This window comes from Lynx rufus, unplaced genomic scaffold (genome assembly GCF_022079265.1).
Source record: "Lynx rufus isolate CCGP_SWC_20201006 ecotype Redwood Valley unplaced genomic scaffold, mLynRuf1.p SCAF_24, whole genome shotgun sequence".
In the NCBI taxonomy this organism is placed as follows: domain Eukaryota; kingdom Metazoa; phylum Chordata; class Mammalia; order Carnivora; family Felidae; genus Lynx; species Lynx rufus.
In genome coordinates, this window is record NW_025814839.1 from 18,038,048 (window position 1) to 18,060,041 (window position 21,994).

General features: G+C 48.4%; 1 protein-coding gene across 2 annotated transcripts; it reads left to right on the top strand.

The window, feature by feature from the left end:
* Positions 1-5,514: 5,514 nt before the first annotated feature.
* Positions 5,515-21,641, top strand: NIPSNAP1 (nipsnap homolog 1). 2 transcript variants are annotated; one of them, XM_047088409.1, is made up of 10 exons: positions 5,515-5,606; positions 12,253-12,380; positions 12,579-12,624; positions 12,885-12,979; positions 16,373-16,443; positions 16,591-16,731; positions 17,052-17,083; positions 17,424-17,518; positions 18,670-18,753; positions 20,479-21,641. In XM_047088409.1, exons 1-10 carry the CDS (start codon positions 5,515-5,517, stop codon positions 20,541-20,543), a joined length of 849 nt encoding a protein of 282 aa, XP_046944365.1. In that variant the 3' UTR covers positions 20,544-21,641. The 2 variants fall into 2 exon arrangements, with proteins under 2 accessions (XP_046944365.1, XP_046944364.1); XM_047088408.1 differs by lacking the exon at positions 20,479-21,641 and having other exon boundaries at positions 18,670-19,742.
* The last annotated feature ends 353 nt before the right edge of the window (positions 21,642-21,994 follow it).

The window sequence follows — 21,994 nt, forward strand, 5'->3', positions numbered from 1 at the left end:
AATCTCTACAGCCAACATGGGGCTCGAACTCATAACCTCATGATCAAGAGTTGCATGCTCTAGTGACTGAGTCAGCCAGGAGCCCCCCAAAGCGGACATTTTGACTGCAGCATTGTGGGAGACCCTGAGCCAGAACCAGTCCAGCTGACCACTCACTCCTGAATTTCTGACCTGTTTGGACATGTGAGATGATAATTGTTTATTGTTCCAAGTTGCTAGATTTTGAGGGTAATTTATTTCACAGTAATTGGAAACGGTCTAATTCCTTATTTGTAGAACTGTCATTCAGCATCTCTCTGGTTTGCCGCTCAGAATGCACAGTCATGGGACAGGGACCCATTCATGACAGGTGCTCAGTTAACCAGCATTGCATGTTACTGAGTGTCACAAAGAGAACCCCTGTGCCTTACTTATTCAAGCAGGGTAAATGGAGTTAGTTAAGCAAGGAGAAGGTTCTGGGATGGAGTAGGTATGTATTGTGAGGAGAGGGATAGGGCCACAATTAGGATGATCAAATCTCCTGGTTTCCCTGGGACAGAGGGGTTTTCCGAATGGAGGACTTTCGGTGCTAAAACTGGGAAAGTCTAGGGGAAGCTGAAATGAGTTGGTCACCCTAGCTGGGGTTGGGATGGGGTTAGGGTTTCAAAGCTGCACTTCCAGTAAGCTGCCACACTGTGGTTCATATGACATGGGAAGGGAGATCTGTCTGACCAGGAGAGATGGTCAGGGGTGGGAGCTTGCTCCTGGAGCTGCCTGGTTTCATCCTCTTGCCCCACTTAAGTGGAGGGAGATGGGAAAACCCTCTTACAAGTGTCAGACCAGTGTAAGGAGGCTGCAGGTAAGCCCTCCCTTCTTCTCCTCAGCAGAGGGGGCCAGAAACATCTAGAATTTGGTGAAGATTCTCACCCTAGACCAGGAGGGCCAGCCCCTTTCTGTCCATGGGTCCTGGCTTCCTGTGGTTTCATTACCAAACGCCTTCTACCACACGGCCAAAAAAAAATCAGTGACCGGTCACCAAGGCTGCCTGCTCCATTGTTAGAGAGGTATTTCCTTGTACTGACTGAGGAGCTGCTACCAAATAACCTCCACCCTTTGATTGTATTTGATTCTGCTTGATTTTTTTTTTTTTAATTTTAGAGAGGGGAGAGGGGCAGAGGGAGAGGGAGAGAATCTCAAGCAGGATCCACGCTTAGCGAGGAGCCTGATGCAAGGCTCGATTTCATGATCACAAGATCACGACCTAAGCTGAAATCAAGAGTCAATTGCTCAACTGAGTGAGCCACCCAGGCACCCCATGTGCTAAAATTTCTAACCTGTTTCTTCATGGCAGCCTTTTCACATACTATGCAACATTGCTTTCTCTGCCTCAGGTTCCCTTTGCCCTGCTCCCTTCTCCTGGCAAACCCTCTCTGCGTATTGTTTCAAGCTTAGGTCCAAAGTCAGGCCTCCTGGGAGGTCCGATGGAGCCAGTCGCTTCCGCCTCTCCAGGTCTGCCACACTCAGAGTCTAAGGGAAGGGCAGCTCTATGGCATGACACCAGTGACATCTCCATCTACCCATCTGGGCTTGGCCTGAGTGGCTGTGACTGGGGAGCCTCTGATCACACCAACTTCCAGAAGGGGGAGCTTATTCCCTGTTAGTCCCTCTGATAACCCCAAGGAGCCACTGGGCCCAGATGTGTCTCCAACACCTCTCTTTGTTCTTTGTTAACACTAAGAGCAGGCCTCAGGCTTACAGTGTTCTGCCTTAGCTACAAGGCAGTGGCTGCAGTTAAGCAAGCACTTATTTCCACTGTATTTATTTGGATGATTCTGCCTGTTTATGAACAATTGATCCAGGTTTTCCATTTATCATGAGGATATGGCTTCCTTTTTATCTATCTATCTATCTATCTATCTATCTATCTATCTATCTATATTTTAGAGAGAGAGAGCACGTACAAGTGGGGGAGAGGAGCAGAGGAAGAGAGAGAGAGAATCTTAAGCAGGCTCCACACTCAGCGCAGAGCCTGCCGAAGGGCTCAATCATACTGGGATCATGACCTGAGCCAAAATCAAGAGTCAGATGTTCAACCAACTGAGCCACCCAGGTGCCCCTATCGTTTCCTTTTTAAAATAAGCTACACATATAATACATGTTAACTTAGAAAACACAGGGAAAAAAAATCATAGTGCAAGACTCATTTTCTTATAGAAGTCATTACTGACCCTCAAGTCTATATGGGACCTCCCTTTTTCTCTTCCCCACACATTGTAAGTCCTTACAGCTCCTTGTACTTCTTCATAGTCTGTATTGCAATTGACAAAAATACTTTTGTGTGTATTTTTCACTTATTCAGTAAATATTTAATGTATCATGCAAGAGAAATGAGAGGAGAGCAGCTTAAGGCATCTGCTGTAAAGGGGCTCAAAGTCAGTGCTGATTTGATTTTGTCTCTCCTACCAGACCTCAAGTCCCAAAAGGGCTGGGGGCTTATTGTCCTGTCTACCTTTAGTGTTTCAGAGCTTAGCACGGCCAATAGCCAGGTAGACGTAGTATTTGCTGAATGATTAACAAAATTAATGCCTGCCCTCCACTCCCCCTTGCCAAGAACACCAGGAGGGAGACACTGGTCTGCAACCAGTGGGTGGATATTCTTTGAGGAGGTGTACATGCAAACATCCATGTCCCTTTCGGCCCCTGGGCCCCTCGTGGGGTCTGCAGGCTCTCCCCTCCTGCTGAGGTCTGTGACCTGGGGGATTGTGGACCGAGAAGGGATTAGTTTGGAAAGCAGGCAAAAGAGCTGGGCAGGGCCAGAAGAGGGCATGGGGCCCCAGAATGTCCAGGCAGAGATGGCAAAATGGGATGAAAATAGAAAAGGAGATGGAGAGAAAATGTACCTATGGCCTAGAGCCTTTTCCAACTGTCTGCAATTGTTGGGGTTTGCTCCTTTGATAAATGTGCTAAATACAGCCTGTGGATCCCTCCTCCCCAGAAAAATGCACAATTTCAGGGGGCCTACTGACCCTCTGCCACTAGTCCTTGAGGGACTTCCCAATTAAGGGACTTGGGAAGGGACTGAGGGACTTGAGTGGATTCCCAATTAAGAATCCCTAGTATCAGAAAAAGATTCCATGCTCCTGGATAGGAAGAACAAATATTGTTAAAATGTCAATACTGCCCAAAGCAATCTACATATTCAATGCAACACCTATCAAAATAACACCACCGTTCTTCACAGAGCTAGAACAAACAATCCTAAAATTTGTATGGAACCAGAAAAGACCCCAAATAGCCAAAGCAATCTTGAAAAAGAAAATCAAAGCAGGAGGCATCACAATCCAGGACTTCAAGCTGTATTACAAAGTTGTAATCATCAAGACAGTGCAGAACTGGCACAAAAACAGACATTCAGATCAATGGAACAGAATAGAAAACCCAGAAATGGACCCACAAATGGATGACTAACTAATCTTTGACAAAGCAGGAAAGAATATCCAATGGAATAAAGACAGTCTCTTCAGCAAGTGGTGCTAGGAAAACTGGACAGCAGCGTGCAGAAAAATGAACCTGGACCACTTTCTTACAGCATACACAAAAATAAACTCAAAATGGATGAAAGACCTAAACGTAAGACAGGAAACCATCAAAATCCTCGAGGAGAAAAGCAGGCAAAAACCTCTTTGATCTTCTTACTCAACCTCTTCTTACTCAATATGTCTCCAGAGGCAAGGGAAACAAAAGCAAAAATGAACTATTGGGACCTCGTCAAAATAAAAAGCTTCTGCACAGTGAAGGAAACAATCAGCAAAACTAAAAGGCAACCTACAGAATGGGAGAAGATATTTGCAAACAACATATCAGATAAAGGGTTAGTATCCAAAATCTATAAAGAACTTATCAAACTCCACACCCAAAAAACAAATAATCTAGTGAAGAAATGGGCAAAAGACATGAATAGACACTTCTCCAAAGAAGACATCCAGATGGCCTACTGACACATGAAAAAATGCTCAACATCACTCATCATCAGGGAAATACAAATCAAAACCACAATGAGATACCACCTCACACCTGTCAGAATGGCTAACCTTAACAACTCAGGCAACAACAGATGTTGGCGAGGATGTGGAGAAAGGGGATCTCTTTTGCACTGTTGGTGGGAATGCAAGCTGGTGCAGCCACTCTGGAAAACAGTATGGAAGTTCCTCAAAAAATTAAAAATAGAACTATCCTACAATGCAGCAATTGCATACTAGGTATTTATCCAAGGGATACAGGTATGCTGTTTCGAAGGGACACATGCACCCCAATGTTTATAGCAGCACTATCAACAATAGCCAAAGTATGGAAAGAGCCCAAATGTCCATCAACAGATGAGTGGATAAAGAAGATGTGGTATACATATACAATGGATTATTGCTCAGCAATCAAAAAGAATGAAATTTGCCATTTGCTGCTATGTGGATGGAACTAGAGGGTATTATGCTAAGCGAAATTAGTAGGAGAAAGAAAAATATCATATGACTTCATTCATATGAGGACTTTAAGATACAAAACAGACGAACATAAGGGAAGGGAAGCAAAAATAATATAAAAACAGGGAGGGGGACAAAACATAAGAGATTTTTTTTAAATTTTTTTTAACGTTTATTTATTTTTGAGACAGAGAGAGACAGAGCATGAATGGGGGAGGGCCAGAGAGAGAGGGAGACACAGAATCTGAAACAGGCTCCAGGTTCTGAGCGGGCAGCACAGAGCCCAACGCGGGGCTTGAACTCACAGACCGCGAGATCATGACCTGAGCCGAAGTCGGACGCTTAACCGACTGAGCCACCCAGGCGCCCCAGGAGATTTTTTTTTTTTTTTTAACGTTTATTCATTTTTGAAAGACAGAGAGAGAGAGAGAGAGTGCGAATGCGGAAGGGGCAGAGAGAGAGGGAGACACAGAATTCGAAGCAGGCTCCAGGCTCCAAGTTGTCAGCACGGAGCTCGATGCGGGGCTCGAACTCACAGACTGCAAGATCATAACCTGAGCTGGAGTCGGCCGCCCAACCGACTGAGCCACCCAGGCACCCCAAGAGACTCTTAAATATGGAGAACAAACAGAGGGTTGCCAAAGGGGTTGTGAGATGGGGGATTGGGCTAAATGGGTAAGGGGCATTAAGGAATCTACTGAAATCATTGTTGCACTATGTGATAACTAACTTGAATATAAATTAAAAAAAAACAAAAACAAGAAACCCTAGTGCCATTGTTCCATGCTCCCATTTTACCGAGGTGGACACTGAGGCCCAGAGTGGGCAAAGGCCTTGGTCAAGGTCACAGAGCAAGTCAATACCAGAGCTGCAGGAGTTCTGAAAACAAAAGTCTGACTTCAGCTCTAACTCCGTGGAGTTGGGGTACGCCCGGCGGAAACGCCCACCTGGCTGCTTGCAGAAGGAAGCGGTCTACGCGGTGGGGCGGGGCTTACTCACGCCCCGCCCCGTCGCCGGTTTCGGGGCGGGGGCTTCCTTCAATCTGCGCCGCTCCAACATGGCTCCGCGGCTGTGCAGCATCTCTGCGGCGACGCGACGGTTGATGGGGCGCCCGAAGCCCCGAGCAGGGGACCTTGCGGCTGCCGCGCGGTGAGAGCCGGGGCAGGGATGGGGGAGGGTTGCGCGCGCGCGGGGAGTGCTGGGGAGGGGACCAGGGTCTTGGTCAGAGGAATGGACAGACTCCGGCTTGGAATCTATATGGGTTAGAGGCGGGAGCAAGATCTAGGCCTAGGGAAGAGCTCTCAGCAAAGAATGGGGGAAATGGTAAAGGTAGGCGCAGGGTCTTTGTCCTAATGGATACCTGGCTCTGGGCACAGGATGAAAGATGGGGTGAATGAGAGGGACATGCCCTGGGCCCTGGAGAGTGGGAGCCGGGCAGAGGGCAGGAGTGGCTTCTTTTCTAGGCCTTTGAGATGATTGTGAAATAACACCTACTGGGGCCTTCTAGGAGAGGCAGCTCCTCCCTCGGAAGTTCTGGGGGGAAGAGATACGGATAGCAATAGGGGACCCCCAAGGGCCATGGCTGCACAGACCCTTTGCTCCCCAATCCTGAACAGTACAGGTGGGGCAAAGGAGGCCTAGGAAGGGATGGGAGTTGCCCAAGGTCACTCCCTCTGGTGTCCGGAGGTGGCATTGGGTCCGGACCTAGGTCTCCTGACAGTGCTCTTTGCACCACAACTGGTGGCCTCCTGAGAGAGGCAGTTCTCTCAGCCTGGGCTTTTGTTTGGGCCCTGCTCTGGACTGAGGCAGGGCTTGGCCTCCTTGAACAGCCCTGGGCGGCCCCTCCCTTCTGCGTCTCCAGCGGCCTGTACTTTCTCCATCCCCTCGTCACCCTCTATACACACTTGCTTGTCTGCCCGACTAGCCTGTCATGTCATTTTTCTGTTAATCCAGCCCCTAGCACAGGGTTCAGGACAGTGTGTGCTCAAGAACATATTGCTACAGAAGTGAAGACACCTGTCTCCCCACCTGTGTGTGGAAAAGAAGCAGGGGGCCCTCCTCTCCAGCAGCCTAGGCTTGAAACTTCAGAGTTCTGTGAGACCTTGCCATGAGATCTTAGAGCACTGTGCACTGTGGCTCATGGGTCGTTGGGAAAGAGGAGCTGAGTGTGTTCCCCCCACCCTGTCCGCCCAATAATTGGGGAGAAAGCTAGTATCATGGAAAGAGCCTGGAGTTTAGCGCCAGCATATCTAACTCAGCCTTTCTTAGTGGGGTGAGTCGTTTGGCCTCTTGAAGTCTCAGATTCCTCATCTGCAAAAGGGGTGATAAAATAGTCTGTATCTCATAGAGCTGTTGAGGGTGAAAAAGGCCATGTAGGTGAGGCTTCTAGCCCCTGGTAAACATGCAACAGATATTGCCCTTGTTCTAACAGTTTCTGCACGAACTCCTCATAATATCAGGGCTGAAATGGCCTTGGGGAGATCATCTTCTGTGAGCTCCTTGTTTTCCAGATGAGGAAATCGAGGCTGGGATTGGGACCTCACTTCCCCAGGGTACCAGAATCGGTAGGTGGTAGAGCCATTTGTGTGGCAAATATCCAGAGACCACAAAAGGAGCGTGGGACATAAGGCAGCCTGCTGCTCCTCACTTACTCACTTGACTTGGGCACTAGAACCTCTGTGAACCTCGGTTTCCTTCTCTGTAAAGTGGTGATGATGATCTGCTGGGCGTTTTTGCAGGCTTGCTGTGAAGGCTCTTGGCCTAATGCTTCCCACGTCGCTCAGGGACTGCTTTACAGTTACTTATGCATTTTAGATACCTGGGAACATCCCCTCCTGTTGACCTTTAGGCCACCCCATATCTCTCTGGAGTCACTAGAGGGACAGGTAGCAGCCTTTCTGACCTCCGAGATTTGGGGACTGCTGGGATGGAGATAAGAGTGTGGGCTTTAAAGTCAGATGGATGTGGGTTGGAATCCTCTCGGCCATTAACCATCCTTGAGCTTCATTTTTCTCAAATACGTGTCATGCAGATTAGCACATAGTAATTGCTCAATAAACAGCAGTTGTTACTACTGCTGTACCAGTAATCCTGTTAACAGAACTTTAGTTCTCTTATTTTTATTACTGTTATTATTATGCTTTATTTAAGTAAGCTCTACACTCAATATGGGGCACTTGAACTCACTATCCCAAGATCAAGAGTCACATGCTCTACTGACTGAGCCAGCCAGGTGCTCCAGAACTTCAGTTCTTTTATTTATTTATTTATTTATTTATTTATCTAATGTTTATTTATTTTTGAGAGAGAGAGCATGTGCATGCAAGTGGGGGAGAGGCAGAGAGAGTGGGAGACAGAGGATCTGAATCAGGCTCTGCGCTGACAGCAGAGAGCCTTACATGAGGCTCGATCTCACAAACCGTGAGATCGTGACCTAAGCTGAAGTTGACCGCTTAACCGACTGAGTCACCCAGGCACCCCCAGAGCTTCAGTTCTTTTAGCTCTTATGTATGTCTTCTAAACATACACTTCTGGAATAATCAAGCAGATACATGGTCCTTTCTAAAGTCAGCCAACTCAGGGGTGCCTGGGTGGCTCAGGCGGTTGAGTGTCCAACTTCGGCTCAGGTCATGATCTTGCGGTTCTGGAGTTCGAGCCATGCGTCAGGCTACGTGCTGACAGCTCAGAGCCTAGAGCCTGCCTCGGATTCTGTGTGTGTCTTTCTGTCCCTCCCCTGCTTGCATGTGTGCTCTCTCTCACTCTCTCTCTCTCAAAAATAAATAAACATTAATAAATTAAATAAATAAATAAATAAATAAATAAATAAATAAATAAATAAAATCAGCCAACTCAAAACACAAGAGTGTTTCAGAGTGTGCATAGAGCTGAGAACATTCTGGAGCAATTTCATTTTGCAGGGTGTCGGATTGTTGATCACTATTGAGAGTGCAAATGTGATATCTACCGAAAAGTTCTCATCTGAGACAAATATTTGTTGAGCAACTCCCAAGCCAAAAGCACTGTGCTTTGTACCCTGGGGGGGATGGGAGGACATTAGTGGCTTCCAGTGTGGCTGGGGAGATAAGACATACTTCTATGAAAAGGATGAAAGGGCCCATGGAGAAATAAGAGGTGTTTTTATGGAAGGGGCTAAAACTGGTCCATCCGGACAGATCTTTCCTACAGAGTATACAAAGCTGCGTTGTGTTTTTCTAGGCCTAAGAGGCATTCTTAATATAGTTTAGATACCAAAATCTTTGGCATTTCTGAGACTACATTGGCGGGGGGGGGGGGGGGGGGCCGGGGGGAGGGAAAGAAATTAGGACTGTTCTAGAGCACTGATCCTTAAAGTTGAGCAGTCCCCTGGTGGGCTTGTTAAAACCCAGATTGCTAGGCCCACCCCCAGAGTTTTTGCTGCTGTATGTCTAGGATGGGCCCTGAGAATTTCTCAGATGACATTATTAGTGGTGGGTTTCAGAACCACTGGGATAGGGAATCTTGGATCTGTGGAAAGCTTGGCAAAGTACATGAGAGCTAGAATTCCAAGTGGAGACATCCAGCCTTTGTTTTGTACACAGTGGGGAGCCACAGAAGACTTTAGAGCAGAACAATAGCATCATCCAAATGGTGCTTTACAAAGATGGATGGGCAAATTAGGAAAAGTGGGGAAAGAGTGGGAGCTGGGAGATGAGTTAGGAAGTTTGGTAGGAACAGTGATGTTAGTTGCACTATCTTGTCAGGCCCTTTCTCTAAAAGATCCATCCTAACGCCCCTATTTTACAGATGAGGAATATAAAGCTCAAAGAGATGAAGCTGAGCTGAGATTAGAACCTGGATTCATCCAGAACCTGTGCTCTTAAGCACTAATTCTGCTGGTGGTGGTGGGGAGGGAAAGGGACCCTGAGCCCTGCGTCCACACCCTGAACCACCCTTCCTTTAATTTATTTCTTTCCAACTTTCATCATCTTCAAGCGGCTCTGTCTTAGTGTCCCCTCACTCCTTCATTTGTTTCCCAGACACAGACTGAGCACGTGTCAGGTGCCCAGCACCATTCCAGGCAGTGGGAATACAAGGGACAGATAAGATCCCTGTCCATCTGGGGCTGCTTCTACTGGAGCAGACAACAAACAAGGCATATAATAAGGGGGGAAAAAGTATAATGTGATAGAAGGAGCTACAGAAACAGAGAGCAGGGTGAGAGGGGTCAGGGAGTTCAGGGGCAGGAGAATGTTATGATTTCACTGAGAAAATGAAATTTGAATTCTTGAAAATGTGAACCTATGGACACTGGCTTGGAGTTCAGACCCTGTCCTGGGATCTTGGACAGGTTCCATCTTGGGTTTTGCCTGAGAAAAGATCTTTAGAGATAGGTTGCTTTAGCCTGCTCATTTGACACATGGGACAACTGAGGTCCATAGGCATAAAAGATGAGAGAGTTGTGGGAAGAGATGGGAGCCCATCAGAGCTCCTGGATTCCCCTGCCATTCCCCTGGAGTGAAGAGCATTCTAGCCCCCAGGCTCTGTCTCCAAGGGCTGACCTCCTGGCTGTTTGTCTTGGTCAGTACTGATGTTAATAAATTACTCAAAGCCCAGTCCTGGAGCAAAGGTCTTGGTTGACAGTGAGTAGGAGCCATTGTTTTCCCTGCCACCACCCCTTCCAAGGGAAGCATCCCCTCTATATTCAAATCAAAGGTCGGATCTCTCTGCCAGTGGCTTTGTTGAAACACCTGGTTCTTCACAGTATCTGCCTGGTGCTCCCCAAGTCAGTGCTCAAACTGGAGGTGGGAGCCAACTTTGGAGGAAAGAGTTCTGGGTTTCTTCTTGCCTCAGCTCTGCCCCTGATTTACCATATGACCTTGGGCAAGTTCCTTAACCCCTTGACTATTTTCACATCTCAAAAATGGGAACCCTAATAGTATCGACCCTATGTCAACATTACGTAGATGCAGTAGGATCATGCTTCTGACAAGTTGATCACAGATCCCTGACACAGACGATGTCCTCAGCTAAAGTATCTATAGCGAAGCTATATTCTGGTCCCCAAATTTCATAGAACCACACTGCCCATCTGATGATAATTGTATTTTTTTTTTAATGTTTATTTATTTTGAGAGTGCACGCACAAGCGGGGGGGGTGGGGCGCAGGGAGAGGGAGAGAGATCTGAATCGGGCTCCACTCTCAGCGCAGAACTGAACATGGGGCTCCATCTCACAACCATGAGATGAGATCATGACCTGAACTGAAATCAAGAGTTGGGCACTCAACCAACTGAGCTACCCAGGCACCCTGATGATAATCATCTTTTTTGTTCTTTGTTAATGAAACAAATACATGCACAATGACAGAAAGCCTGTGAATTCAGAAACACTTTAAACAATTTTATTTTTTTAGCTTTCCAAAAAGCTTTAGTGAGTAAAGAAAAATGTAAGCATCTTCTCCCCTCTCCCAGGTAAGCAGTGTTTGGTTGGGGACAAATCCTCATTCATCTTTCTCTGTGTTCATATAAATGGTTTACTACTTTAAGATGCTTTTTTAATTTCATCAGTCTCAGTGGCTGCTCCATATTTTGGAAAAAAATAATACTTTGATTTGCCAAGACATTTATTCTAGCCACAGAAAAAGATCGAAAAAGTACACTTGCTGGCACTTAAGGTCCAGGCTCTCTGGCTAGAAATCATCCAACATGAGAATTGCTTTTCAGGCCTGACTACAAGTTGTACCACTGCTATTAAGCAAAAAGATTTATAGCCTCTGGCCACCTAAAAAAAAAAAAAAAAAAAAAAAAAAGCCTGCCCTGCTGGGACCTTGTGTGGGAAGTATAGTTAGGGTATGGCAGGACCAGGTGGCAGGTCCCCTGCTCTGAACAGAGTACTTCATTCCTTTGTTCATTTTTCAAGGCACCTTAGCCAAGCACACTGGGTGGATAATGTCAATTAAATGTTGCCTGGATGAATGAATGAGTCTTGCCTTGCAATGCCTTTTTACCCTATCTGCTGTTATCTGCCAAATCAGCCCTGGAGATTCAGAGATTGGTCAGATCCCCTCCTCTGGAGGGTTTGCCCAGACTGCCAGAGGCTTGCTCACCTAGGCTCTCCCAGATACCTCTGGCTATAATTATGTTCCAAAGCCTGTTTTTTCCAGTGGACTGTGACTTCTTCAAGGACAAAGCTTATTTTTCTTTGGCTCTCCATTTATGGGGACTGGGAAGAGGCACAGGCCAAGTGTAGTGTGGGCACTGGGGAGCACAATGAGTGTAACCTTCTGTCAGAGGGGACAGAAATTGCCAAGAAAGCACTGAGTAAAAGAGCCTGGTATGTTCAGGGAGGAGCACATCTGGAGAGTGGAGTACACAGGTTGGAGGGAGGGGACAGCAAGGAAGGCTGGTAAGATACATTGCACTGTCAGGTTTTGGACATCAGGCAAGGTGGTTTTAGGGTTGATCTTCTTGGCAAGAGGCTGCAGATGTGTGCCCCAAGGAACCTCTTGGAAAGGGAAAAGTGGAGGGAGGGAGGAGAGAGGTGGGAGGTGGGGCTCTTCCCCTGGCCTCCTGAGGCCTTGCAAAACTTTAAGAAGCAAAGTGGGTAGCCATGACCTCTGTAAAAGGGACCAGGTCTGCTCAGCTGACTCCAGTGACATTTTAAACTCTGGGTCTGCCACTGGATTCTTTGGCTCCATTCCTAGAAATATGGGTTCCTCAGGACATCTGAGGGATGGGGGAACAGGATATTGGAGCCGATGGAAAAGCCAGGGCTCCCCCCCCCCCCGCTTGTCCCCCTGAACTCCTCTGTCCTGCAGCTTCTATTCCAAGGACAATGAAGGTAGCTGGTTCCGCTCCCTCTTTGTGCACAAGGTGGATCCCCGGAAGGATGCCCACTCCACCCTGCTGTCCAAGAAGGAAACAAGCAACCTCTACAAGATCCAGTGTGAGTGGCTGCTGAGCCAGCCCGCCAGCCCTCCTGGGGCCTCTGGGGGCCCGAAAGGCTTCAGCTGGGACAGGAGAGGGGCTGGGACATTCTGAGCTATCCTGGGAGCCCTGGCCCTGTGGGATGTCCCCCCACCCCAGTTCCCCACAGACACACACACACCCTGCTTCACCTTCCATTTTCTGTCCTCTGTTGCAGTTCACAATGTGAAGCCTGAGTGTCTGGATGCCTACAACAGCCTGACGTGAGCATCCTCCTCCATCTGCTCATCCCTCCCTGCTTGGGTTGGAGACTCCATCCCAGCCCCATTCTCCCTGCAGAGATCTAGGAGATGTAGATGTCAGAGCCAGAAGTCCTAAAGATGTATTGTCCAGCCTCTGCATCTTAGAGATGGGGACACTCAGGCTCAGCCCTGAGGGCCTGAGTTGGAACCCTTATCTCAGGGACCCTGGTGGCTGATGTGAGCCCTCCTCCCTCTCTCTGTTCCCCTCCCCTCCACCCCAGGGAAGCTGTGCTGCCCAAGCTGCACCTGGATGAGGACTACCCCTGCTCACTCGTGGGCAACTGGAACACATGGTACGGGGAGCAGGACCAGGCAGGTGAGGTGCCCACCTCCCCAGTGCTACTGCCGCCCAGCCCGGATCTCTGACACCTGTCATGCCTAGCCACCTTCCACACCCTCCACAGTGGCACCCAGAGGGATCTTTCATAATGCAGTCCTCCTCAGCTCACTCTACTGCTTAGACACCTGTTGTGGCTCCTGTCTGCCCTCAGGGTGGCCCATGCGGCTCTGTGAGCCCTTCTCTGCCACATCCTCTTTGCTTTGCTTCCTGTGCTCTCCCACTCAGGACTTCTTGCAGTTCTCCAGATTGACCATTTCACCCTCCACTTCCAGACTCTTGTTCCTGCTGTTTCTTCTGCTGGAAACATCCTTTTTCCCTTGCCCGCTTTACCTGGCTCACCCCTCTGCTCAACCTTTGTTTTGGTGTAGACCTCACGTCCTCCTAGAAGCCTTCCCTGATCCTCTCCACCTAAGCGGGGTCAGGCACCTCCCCTGACTTCCCTCTTCACAGCCCCAATCGTGTACCCCATATTGTGCTTGCATTTTCCCCATATAGGTGGTGAGTTCTGGGATGGAGGGGTCCCTGTCTGTCTTTACTACTGAATCCCCTATATGTAGCACATACTTATGGAATTCACAGAGGCTCTTGTCTGAACTGGTTCCTTATAGCCTCCCGGAGGTCCCCATAGCATGCACTATCCCTCCCCCAGAGACCCACCCTGCCCTTGGCACCAGCTGCTAGGCTGGCACACATAAATTTGACTCACAGCATCTCATTCACTCAAAGGGTCCCTGGTATTTAGACTGCACTGTCAGGGCAGTAGCCACTAACCACATGTAGCTATTTAAATTTAAATTAGTTAAAATTAGGGGCACCTGGGTGGCTCAGTTGGTTAAGTATCTGACTTCAGCTCGGGTCATGATCTCGCAGTTTGTGGGTTCAAGCCCCATGTCAGACTCTGTGCTGACAGCTCAGAGCCTGGAGCCTGCTTTAGATTCTGTATCTGTGTCTCCGTGTCTCTCTGTCCCTCCCCCACTTGTGCCCCTTCCTTGGCTTGTGGATGCATCACCCCAGTCTCTGCCTCCGTTACCACATAGCATTCTCCATGTGTACCTCCGTCTTCACATGGTGCCCTTTTTGTGTCTCTTTGTCTCTCAAAAATGAATAAACATTAAATTTTTTTTAATTAGTTAAAATTAAAGAAAAGGAAAAATTCAGTTCCTCAGTCACACTAGCCACCTTTCAAGTGTCCACTGATAGACCCGTGTGGCTCGTGGCTACTGTGTTAGCACACCCATAAGACATTTCTATTGTAGCAAAAAGTCCTTTGGACATGCTGATTTAGACTCTGTATAGCACAGGGAGCTCTTCTGCAACAGTCCTGATAAAGGGTCTTCTAAGTGTCCCTTGAACACTCCTAGTAATGGGGAACTCACTCCGTAATAAGCAAACCTATCTCATCCTTCCACAGCCCTGATAATTGTATGTGTCTAAAAAAAAAAAAAAAATCAGTGTCTTACAGACAGATTCTCTTGATCATGTATTCTGTTTCTGTAACAGACATTGACACATTGCTAGGTGGATAAGAGAAGAACAAACTGTCTTGAGCTTTAGCCCCTACCATTTTCCCATATTAGGTACAACTTAATCAGCTCTAGCTATAGTCCTTGGATTCTCTTAATTATTTGATAGTTGGGAAATTAACTTTGAGGGATGGGTTCCTGAACTTTTAAAGCATGTCCTAAATTTTGTGTATCTTGAGGTGTCATCCCTTGTGTAGAATCAGCTAGGGAGCAGAGACCCCCACCCCACCCCAAGCCATCCCCTAGAAGTAGGGCTCAAGAATCTACATTTTAATGGACGTAGAAGAACCGTTGATCTATCTCCTAGAGGGAGCACTGCAATTGTTAGAAAACTGACATTTCGTGGGCCTAGGATTCCTTTCCTGTAACTTTTCCCTATTGGTCCCCAGTATGATGTTTATCCCTCTTCTACTGGCAGCATTCCTGAGCTTGGTAGACTTCTATCCATATAGTATTTTTGCTGTTTCCCTTGGGAAAGAGGCCTTTAAACTCTCAGGTCAGACCATTTTGCAGATAGGAGAATCAAGGTATACAGATGGGGTCAGAAGGCAGGTAAGGGATAGGCTGGGGATGGGAAGGAACAAAAGTCTGTGTTTCCAAACCACTGGTCAGCCAACTGGCCTCAGCTCTAGTCTCCCTTTGGAGACCTTCCTCTCTCGACCTCAGCCATGCTCCCAAGGGTGACAAGACTGTTTCCTTTTTTCTCTTCCACCTTTATTATTGGAAGGTGTAGTAGTTTCCTACGGCTGCCATAACAAAGTGCCAACTACTAGGTGGCTTAAGACAACAAATTTATTCTCTCAAGTTCTGGAGCCCCGAGGTCTGAAATCTAGGTGTTGGCAGGGCCGCGCTCTCTTTAAAGGCTTTTCTTGCCTTTTCCACCTTCTGGTTTTTGCTGGAAATCCTTGGCTTTCCTTGGCTTGTAGATGCATCACCCCAGTCTCTGCCTCCGTTACCACATAGCATTCTCCCTGTGTACCTCCGTCTTCACATGGTGCCCTTTTTGTGTCTGTGTCCAAGTCTCCCTCTTCATATGAGGACACCAGTCTTTGAATTTAGGTCCCACCAATATGACAGCATCTTAGCTTGATTATATCTACAAAGACCCTATTTCCAAATAAGGTCCTATTCTGAGGTTCTGGGTAGGCATAAACATAAGGGGCAGGGGAATACTATTTGACCCAGCAGAGGGGCTATGATAGAAAATTCAAACAGTACACAAGAGTTTTCAATAAAAAGCAAGCCTCCCTCCTGCCCACAATACCTGGGCCTCAATTCTCTGCCTCAGGGGCATCTTCTGTCACAATCTCTTGGGTCTCCAATGAGAGATGGTATAAAGACCAACATCTCTGGATATGTCTCCCCACCCCTAAACACATGTGCTAGCATACTGTGCATGCTGTTCTGTTCCTTGGTTTCTTTCTTTTTTTTTTTAATTCACTAAGAATGTTCCATCTCAGCCCATTAGGCCTACTCTCCCTTTTTGTCCATCCTGTCCCTCACAGGCCTGGTGTGCTGTTGCACCTTGGGTACAAGGACACACCTGATCCTCTTGTGCTATTTAAGGAAGATTGGGTGGAAACATTATTCCCATTTTCAAGATGAGGATGTCAAGGGCTGGAGGGGGGCGGTCAAAGGCCACCTGGCAGACCTGGAGTTCAAACCTAGGTCTCCTGGGCTTGTGTCTGGGGAAATCCCCTGTCTAGCACTATCTCTTACCAGGGCAAAGGGAACTCAGCTGGAGACTGCCCCATCTCATACACACTTAGCCAGCCTTAGGGTAAGCAGGGCAGGGTCCCAGCAGCCCCCTGACCTGTACCTCCTATTTTCCTCACCCCCCCAACAGTACACCTGTGGCGATTCTCAGGTGGCTACCCAGCCCTCATGGACTGCATGAACAAACTCAAAAACAACAAGGTATGTCGGCATCTGTTCCACAAACCTCTCTGGAATATTGGCTCTGGCTCAGCCCTGTGCTGGGGGCTGCTACCACTACCCCATGAGATACACCGCCAGGGTGGGGGGCTCTTCGTGGCTGCCATGCCCAGACTGCCACACCCACAGGAGTACCTGGAGTTCCGAAAGGAGCGGAGCCAGATGCTGCTGTCCAGGAGAAACCAGATGCTCCTTGAATTCAGCTTCTGGAATGAGCCACAGCCCAGAGCAGGCCCCAACATCTATGAGCTGAGGACATACAAACTCAAGGTGCCTCCTCCCAACCAGATCCCTGCCTGCCTCCCACCTTCCCTGCTGTGGTGGTGCTTTACAGATACACCAACGTGGGTGGGTCCTGTGCCCCAGCACCCAGACTGAGGCTTCTGGCCTCTCCCTCCCTATGGGTTCAGAATAGAGGTATGTACACACGTGTGCACACATGCACACCCAGGTGCAAGTCAGGACCCTTGAATGAGGCCAAGTGGCCCCTGGGGTTGGGGAGACATAACAGTTTCCCCCCTCTACCCAGCCATGACATTTGGAATCTGAGATGGGGCTCATTTCCACTCTTTCCCCTGGTTCTCTTTCAGCCAGGAACCATGATTGAGTGGGGGAACAACTGGTGAGTGGCAGTGCCTGGGGTTGGGGGGACCTTGCCTTCCTATCCTGCTTAGTTCCCTGGCATCCCACCTTTCCCAGGGCCATATGTCAGGGAACCCGGCATCCTCTGCTCCTTGTGGATCCAGGAGAAGGATCCAACCAGGATGTGAACCCTCTTCTAGCAGAATACCCAGCCCACGGCTGTACCTCTGTCACCCCCTTCCCTGATCATCTCTGAGAACTGGGGGGTCCTACCTCAGGCTCCTCCCTTGAGGTGTGGCTAAGAAATCAGCCTGGTGACACCTCATAGGGCCCTTTGCACTCGCCCTGGCCCCTGCTCCACACTCTTCTGCTGTCCCTAGGGCGCGGGCCATCAAGTACCGGCAAGAGAACCAGGAGGCAGTGGGCGGCTTCTTCTCGCAGATAGGCGAGCTCTACGTTGTGCACCATCTCTGGGGTAGGCTGGGAACCCTCCAAGGGCCCTCTGCTTGTCCCGTTTCTCCATTGTCACTCTATATAGACAACGCAAATATATTAGTGCCCTTTTGAGCTTATGTTCCAGCAGAGGGGGACACCACCTCAGACATAAACTAACACAAAAACATCATTTTGGGTTATTACAAATAATGAAGACGCAGGGGAAAATGATGAAACAAACGGGAATGACTTGGATAGACAAAGAAGGCCTCTCTGAGGAGGTAAAGTGTTAGCTCTGCTAAAGGATGAGAAGGAGCCAGCTTGTGAATTGCCAGGGAAAGGCATTCTAAGTAGAGGGAACAACATGTGCAAAGGCCCTGTGGTGGAGAAAACGCCTTCAGGGTTTTGAAGAGTGCAGAGGAGGCCAGTGTGGAGATAGGGATGGGTGTGAGGAGATGGGGACAGACCAGATCAGGCTGGGCCTTGCAGGTTGTGGAGACAAGTGGGATTTATTCTAAATGCAGTGGGAGGCTGCTGCAGCATTTTAAGCACATGACCTGATTTGTATTCCACTATGATTGCTCTGGTTGCCATGTGCTTTGCTGGAGAGAGTTTGTAGGGGAACAAGAAAGGCAGTGGGGCATCAGGAGATGGTTATACTCGTTCAGGCGGATGGGTTCAGGAGGATGGTGGCCTGGCCTAATGTGGTGGCAGTGAGGATGCTGAAAAGGCCACAGATTCATTAGTCTGGAAGTGAGGCCAGTGGGCTTTGTGGATGAATTGTCTGTGTGGGGTGAGGCAGGGAGAGAACTCCAGATTCCTGCTTCAGCAGCTAGCTATGTGTCTCTTACTGAGACCCTGGGAAGGCAGGTTGAGGGAGTCAAGAGTGTAATCTTGGCCCTTGGAAATGTTGCCTTTAAGGTGCTGTCACGTCCAAGTGGAGACACAAGTGGGCACCAGATATATGGCTCTGGAGCCTGAGGGAGAGTTCTGGGCTGGAAATAGAAAGGTGGATGTTGTCAACAAATGTACAATTGGATGAGATCGTCAGAGTAGACAGTGTGTGGTAACAGTCTGAGGCACTGGGGAGAGACAGCAGGACAGGGTTTGGGGCAATGGGAAGAGGGCTCTGTGCTAGGTATAGAATCAGATCCTCTATGCCCACGGAATGAGCCAATGCCTTTCCTACAGCCTATAAAGACCTACAGTCTCGGGAGGAGACTCGAAATGCTGCCTGGAGGAAGAGGGGCTGGGACCAAAATGTCTACTACACAGGTGAGTGCTTCTGCTGGGGCATCAGCCTAGCCCTTGGAGGTCATCTGCCAAGAGTCCAATCTGAGGATAGAATCCCCTCTGCAAGGAAATCGAGCCTCACTTGATTACCTCTAGTGCTAGGAAGCTTTTAAGACAGTGAGTAGGTTTCGATCTTGGTGGCACACTCCATGTGATTTAGGCAGTGGGTCTAGGTGAGTGCCTCAGGGGACGAAAACACAGGTGGTCCCAATGCACTGTGGCCTCAGACATGGTTCTTCACACTGAGGGCTCATCTGTAAGATGGTGATGGTGCCTCCCTTGGAGGGCTGGATGGAAGATTCTAGGAGCTAATTTCTGGAAAGTGCTTCCAGACTGGCACAGAGGAAGTGCAAATTTTTTGAGCAAATTTTTTATTCTCCATGTTTGCTACCTTGCGGGGACCCCAGAGAACCACGTGAAGTCAGCAAGTGTTGATTGTGTGCCAGGGACTGCAGTGGGTGGCTGGCTGGGGGACACAGAATGAACAGAAGAAGCCTGTCCCTCCCCTTGAGCTTACAGTTAAGGATCCACAATTACCAGCTGGTGTGGGGGAAAATGCATCTCCTGAAGTAATTAGCAGGAGCCTCAGTCTTGAAAGTGTGGTGCTGAATGACAGTATCAGTATCTCCTGGAAGCTTGTTAAAAATGCCAAATCTCAACCCCCACCCCCAGCTGCTGAATCAGAATCTGCACTTTAACAAGAACTGGAGGTAATTGGTAAAGTTTGAACAACTCTGAGCAAGAGGAGTCTAACCTCCTGGGTGACCTTGTGCTGACCTATGGACTGCAGCCTCCCCATCTATAAAATGAATCTTTTTGAACCAAATGAACCACTGAACCAAATCAGTGTTTTGCAAACGTTAGCCACTTGAGGACACCCTCATAGCTTTTATCCTCCTTGTATACTATGGCAATAATTATTTTCTTGATAATGAAAAAAAAATTTTTTTTAATGTTTATTTATTTCTGAGAGAGAGAAACACAGAGCATGAGCAGGGAAGGGGCAGAGAGAGAGAGGGAGATACAGGCTCCAGGCTCTGAGCTGTCAGCACAGCACAGAGCCTGACGTGGGACTCGAACCCACAAACCATGAGATCAAGACCTGAGCTGAAGTCAGACGCTTAACTGACTGAGCCACCCAGGTGCCCTTGATATTTTTCTTTAAATCCCCCTACTTCTACACCTCGCTTTTGTTCTAAGCAATATCTGCAAAATCACTTTTTGCTTATTCTCTCACCTATACAGGAACATAAATACATAATTGTGAAACTTTAAGAATGTTGCATCTCACCACCACCCAAGTCCCCTCTTATCCCACAATTGGGTGCTCTCTGTTCTAGGAAGGCAGTGGGGCTTTCCCTGTCTCAGCATCCTAGGCCACCTCCTCCTTTTTTTTTTAATTTAATTTATTTTTTAATTTTTTTTATGTTTTTATTTATTTGAGAGACAGAGAGAGACAGAGCATGAGCAGGGGAGGAGCAGAGAGAGAGGGAGACACAGAATCCGAAGCAGGCTCCAGGCTCTGAGCTGTCAGCACAGAGCCCGACAAGGGGCTCAAACCCTCGGACTGTGAGATCGTGACCTGAGCTGAAGTCGGACGCCTAACTGACTGAACCACCCAGGCGCCCCCTCCTCCTCCTTCAAAGTCCAGTTTTGGGGGTTGGTTTGCCTCTGCCCCCTCTGTGACCTCTGTTTCTCTCTCCGCAGTCCCACTGGTGCGACACATGGAGTCTCGGATCATGATCCCTTTGAAGATCTCGCCTCTCCAGTGATGCTGCCGCTGCCTCTGCCTCTGCCTCCTTCCCCTTCTCCCTCAGGGCAGCCAATGGACAGAGGAGATCACAGTCCTGCTGTCTTGGTTTTCTTTTGGATGTGGGATGACTCTGGGGGTTTGTGCTCAGCTCAGACAAAGGGGAAGCTAAAGGATGACAGGGTTCTGAGGACTTGCAGCTCTGCCCAGGCCCTTCCCACCTTCCTTGCCCACCCCTTCCCCTGTGCTGGAAGCAGTTTTTAGTTTCTCTGATGAAAAACAGCAACCTTTTATGTATTCTCACATTGCCCCCTAACATTCCTCATCTCAAGGCCACCAGTCCCTAGTTATCACCATGGAAGCCCTCAGTTTAGCTTTACTTACACAAAAGGTAGTGTGTCCAGTGGTTAGAGTGGGGTGGGGAGGAAGGAAGTCAGACCAGGCCTCGTTGTCTGGAATTCCCTGGTCTCCACTGGGCCACCCACTTGCTGGATAGTCTGAGCCAAGTCCCTCTTGTCAGGGAAAAGCCTAAAACTGCCTCAAGAAGTAAAGGGGAAAACCCTAAAGTTAGCAAATTCAGCGTGAGATCCTACATATTCCATTGAGAAAGGCTGGGAAAAGGGATGGAGCTGGGACAGATCTGGGTCACAGAATGGAACATGAACTTAGAAGGTAGAACATAGAATTCAGACCTTGGATTTGAACTGCAGAATTTGGAATACAGAATCGGGAAGATAGAACAGAGGTTACAGAAGACCACCTGGGAAGGGGTTCCCAGTACAAGACAGTAAGAGGCTCATCTCTTTCTCCCTACATAATGAGATGGAGAACTTGACTGTGTAGCTCCAGCACTGCTGTGTAGGGAGAGTCTCCTCCCCTTTTTCACTCCTGCAGGCTAAGGAGAGGGCCAGGGCCTGTATTTCCCTCACCCTGCAATTCCTTTTCTCTCTTCATATTCTATTAGCCCAACCCTCATTCTACTGGGCCACTGGGTATGTGGAGTGGGGTCAGGGACTTCAGTGATCCCCACACCTCATCAACCTCTAGGTAGCTTGATTCTGTCTCCCTTTCAGGAAAACTTATGCTGGAGTCACTGATGGAACCAATTAAAAATTTACTATAAACCGTGGTGTGTGTGTGTGTGTGTGTGTGTGTGTGTGTGTGTGTGTGTTTCATCTGCAAGGAACTTTGACAGGTGCTAGGGGCAGGGCCAGTTTCCTAGTTCCATCTGGCTGATTTATGCGCCCCCCCCCAACTCTGTTACCTGAGCTATACTCAGGAAGGGCCTCTGCACACTCCCAAACCCCCATGGCAGAAGGGACAGCCCTTCATAACCAGGCACTCAGGACATTAGTGTTTTTACCTCTGGATAAGTAGGATTTACACCAAAAGCCCTTAACCCTGTCCTTAGAATTCATACCAGGGGCAGAAAACACTTGATACTGTCAAATGCTGCATGAGAGTTGTGACTGC

Coding starts and splice junctions, on each gene's coding strand:
- NIPSNAP1 (XM_047088408.1), top strand. CDS start 5,515: ATGGCTCCGCGGCTGTGCAGCATCTCTGCGGCGACGCGACGGTTGATG. Junction 5,607..12,252: donor GACCTTGCGGCTGCCGCGCG/GTGAGAGCCGGG, acceptor TCTGTCCTGCAG/CTTCTATTCCAAGGACAATG. Junction 16,732..17,051: donor TGAGGACATACAAACTCAAG/GTGCCTCCTCCC, acceptor GTTCTCTTTCAG/CCAGGAACCATGATTGAGTG.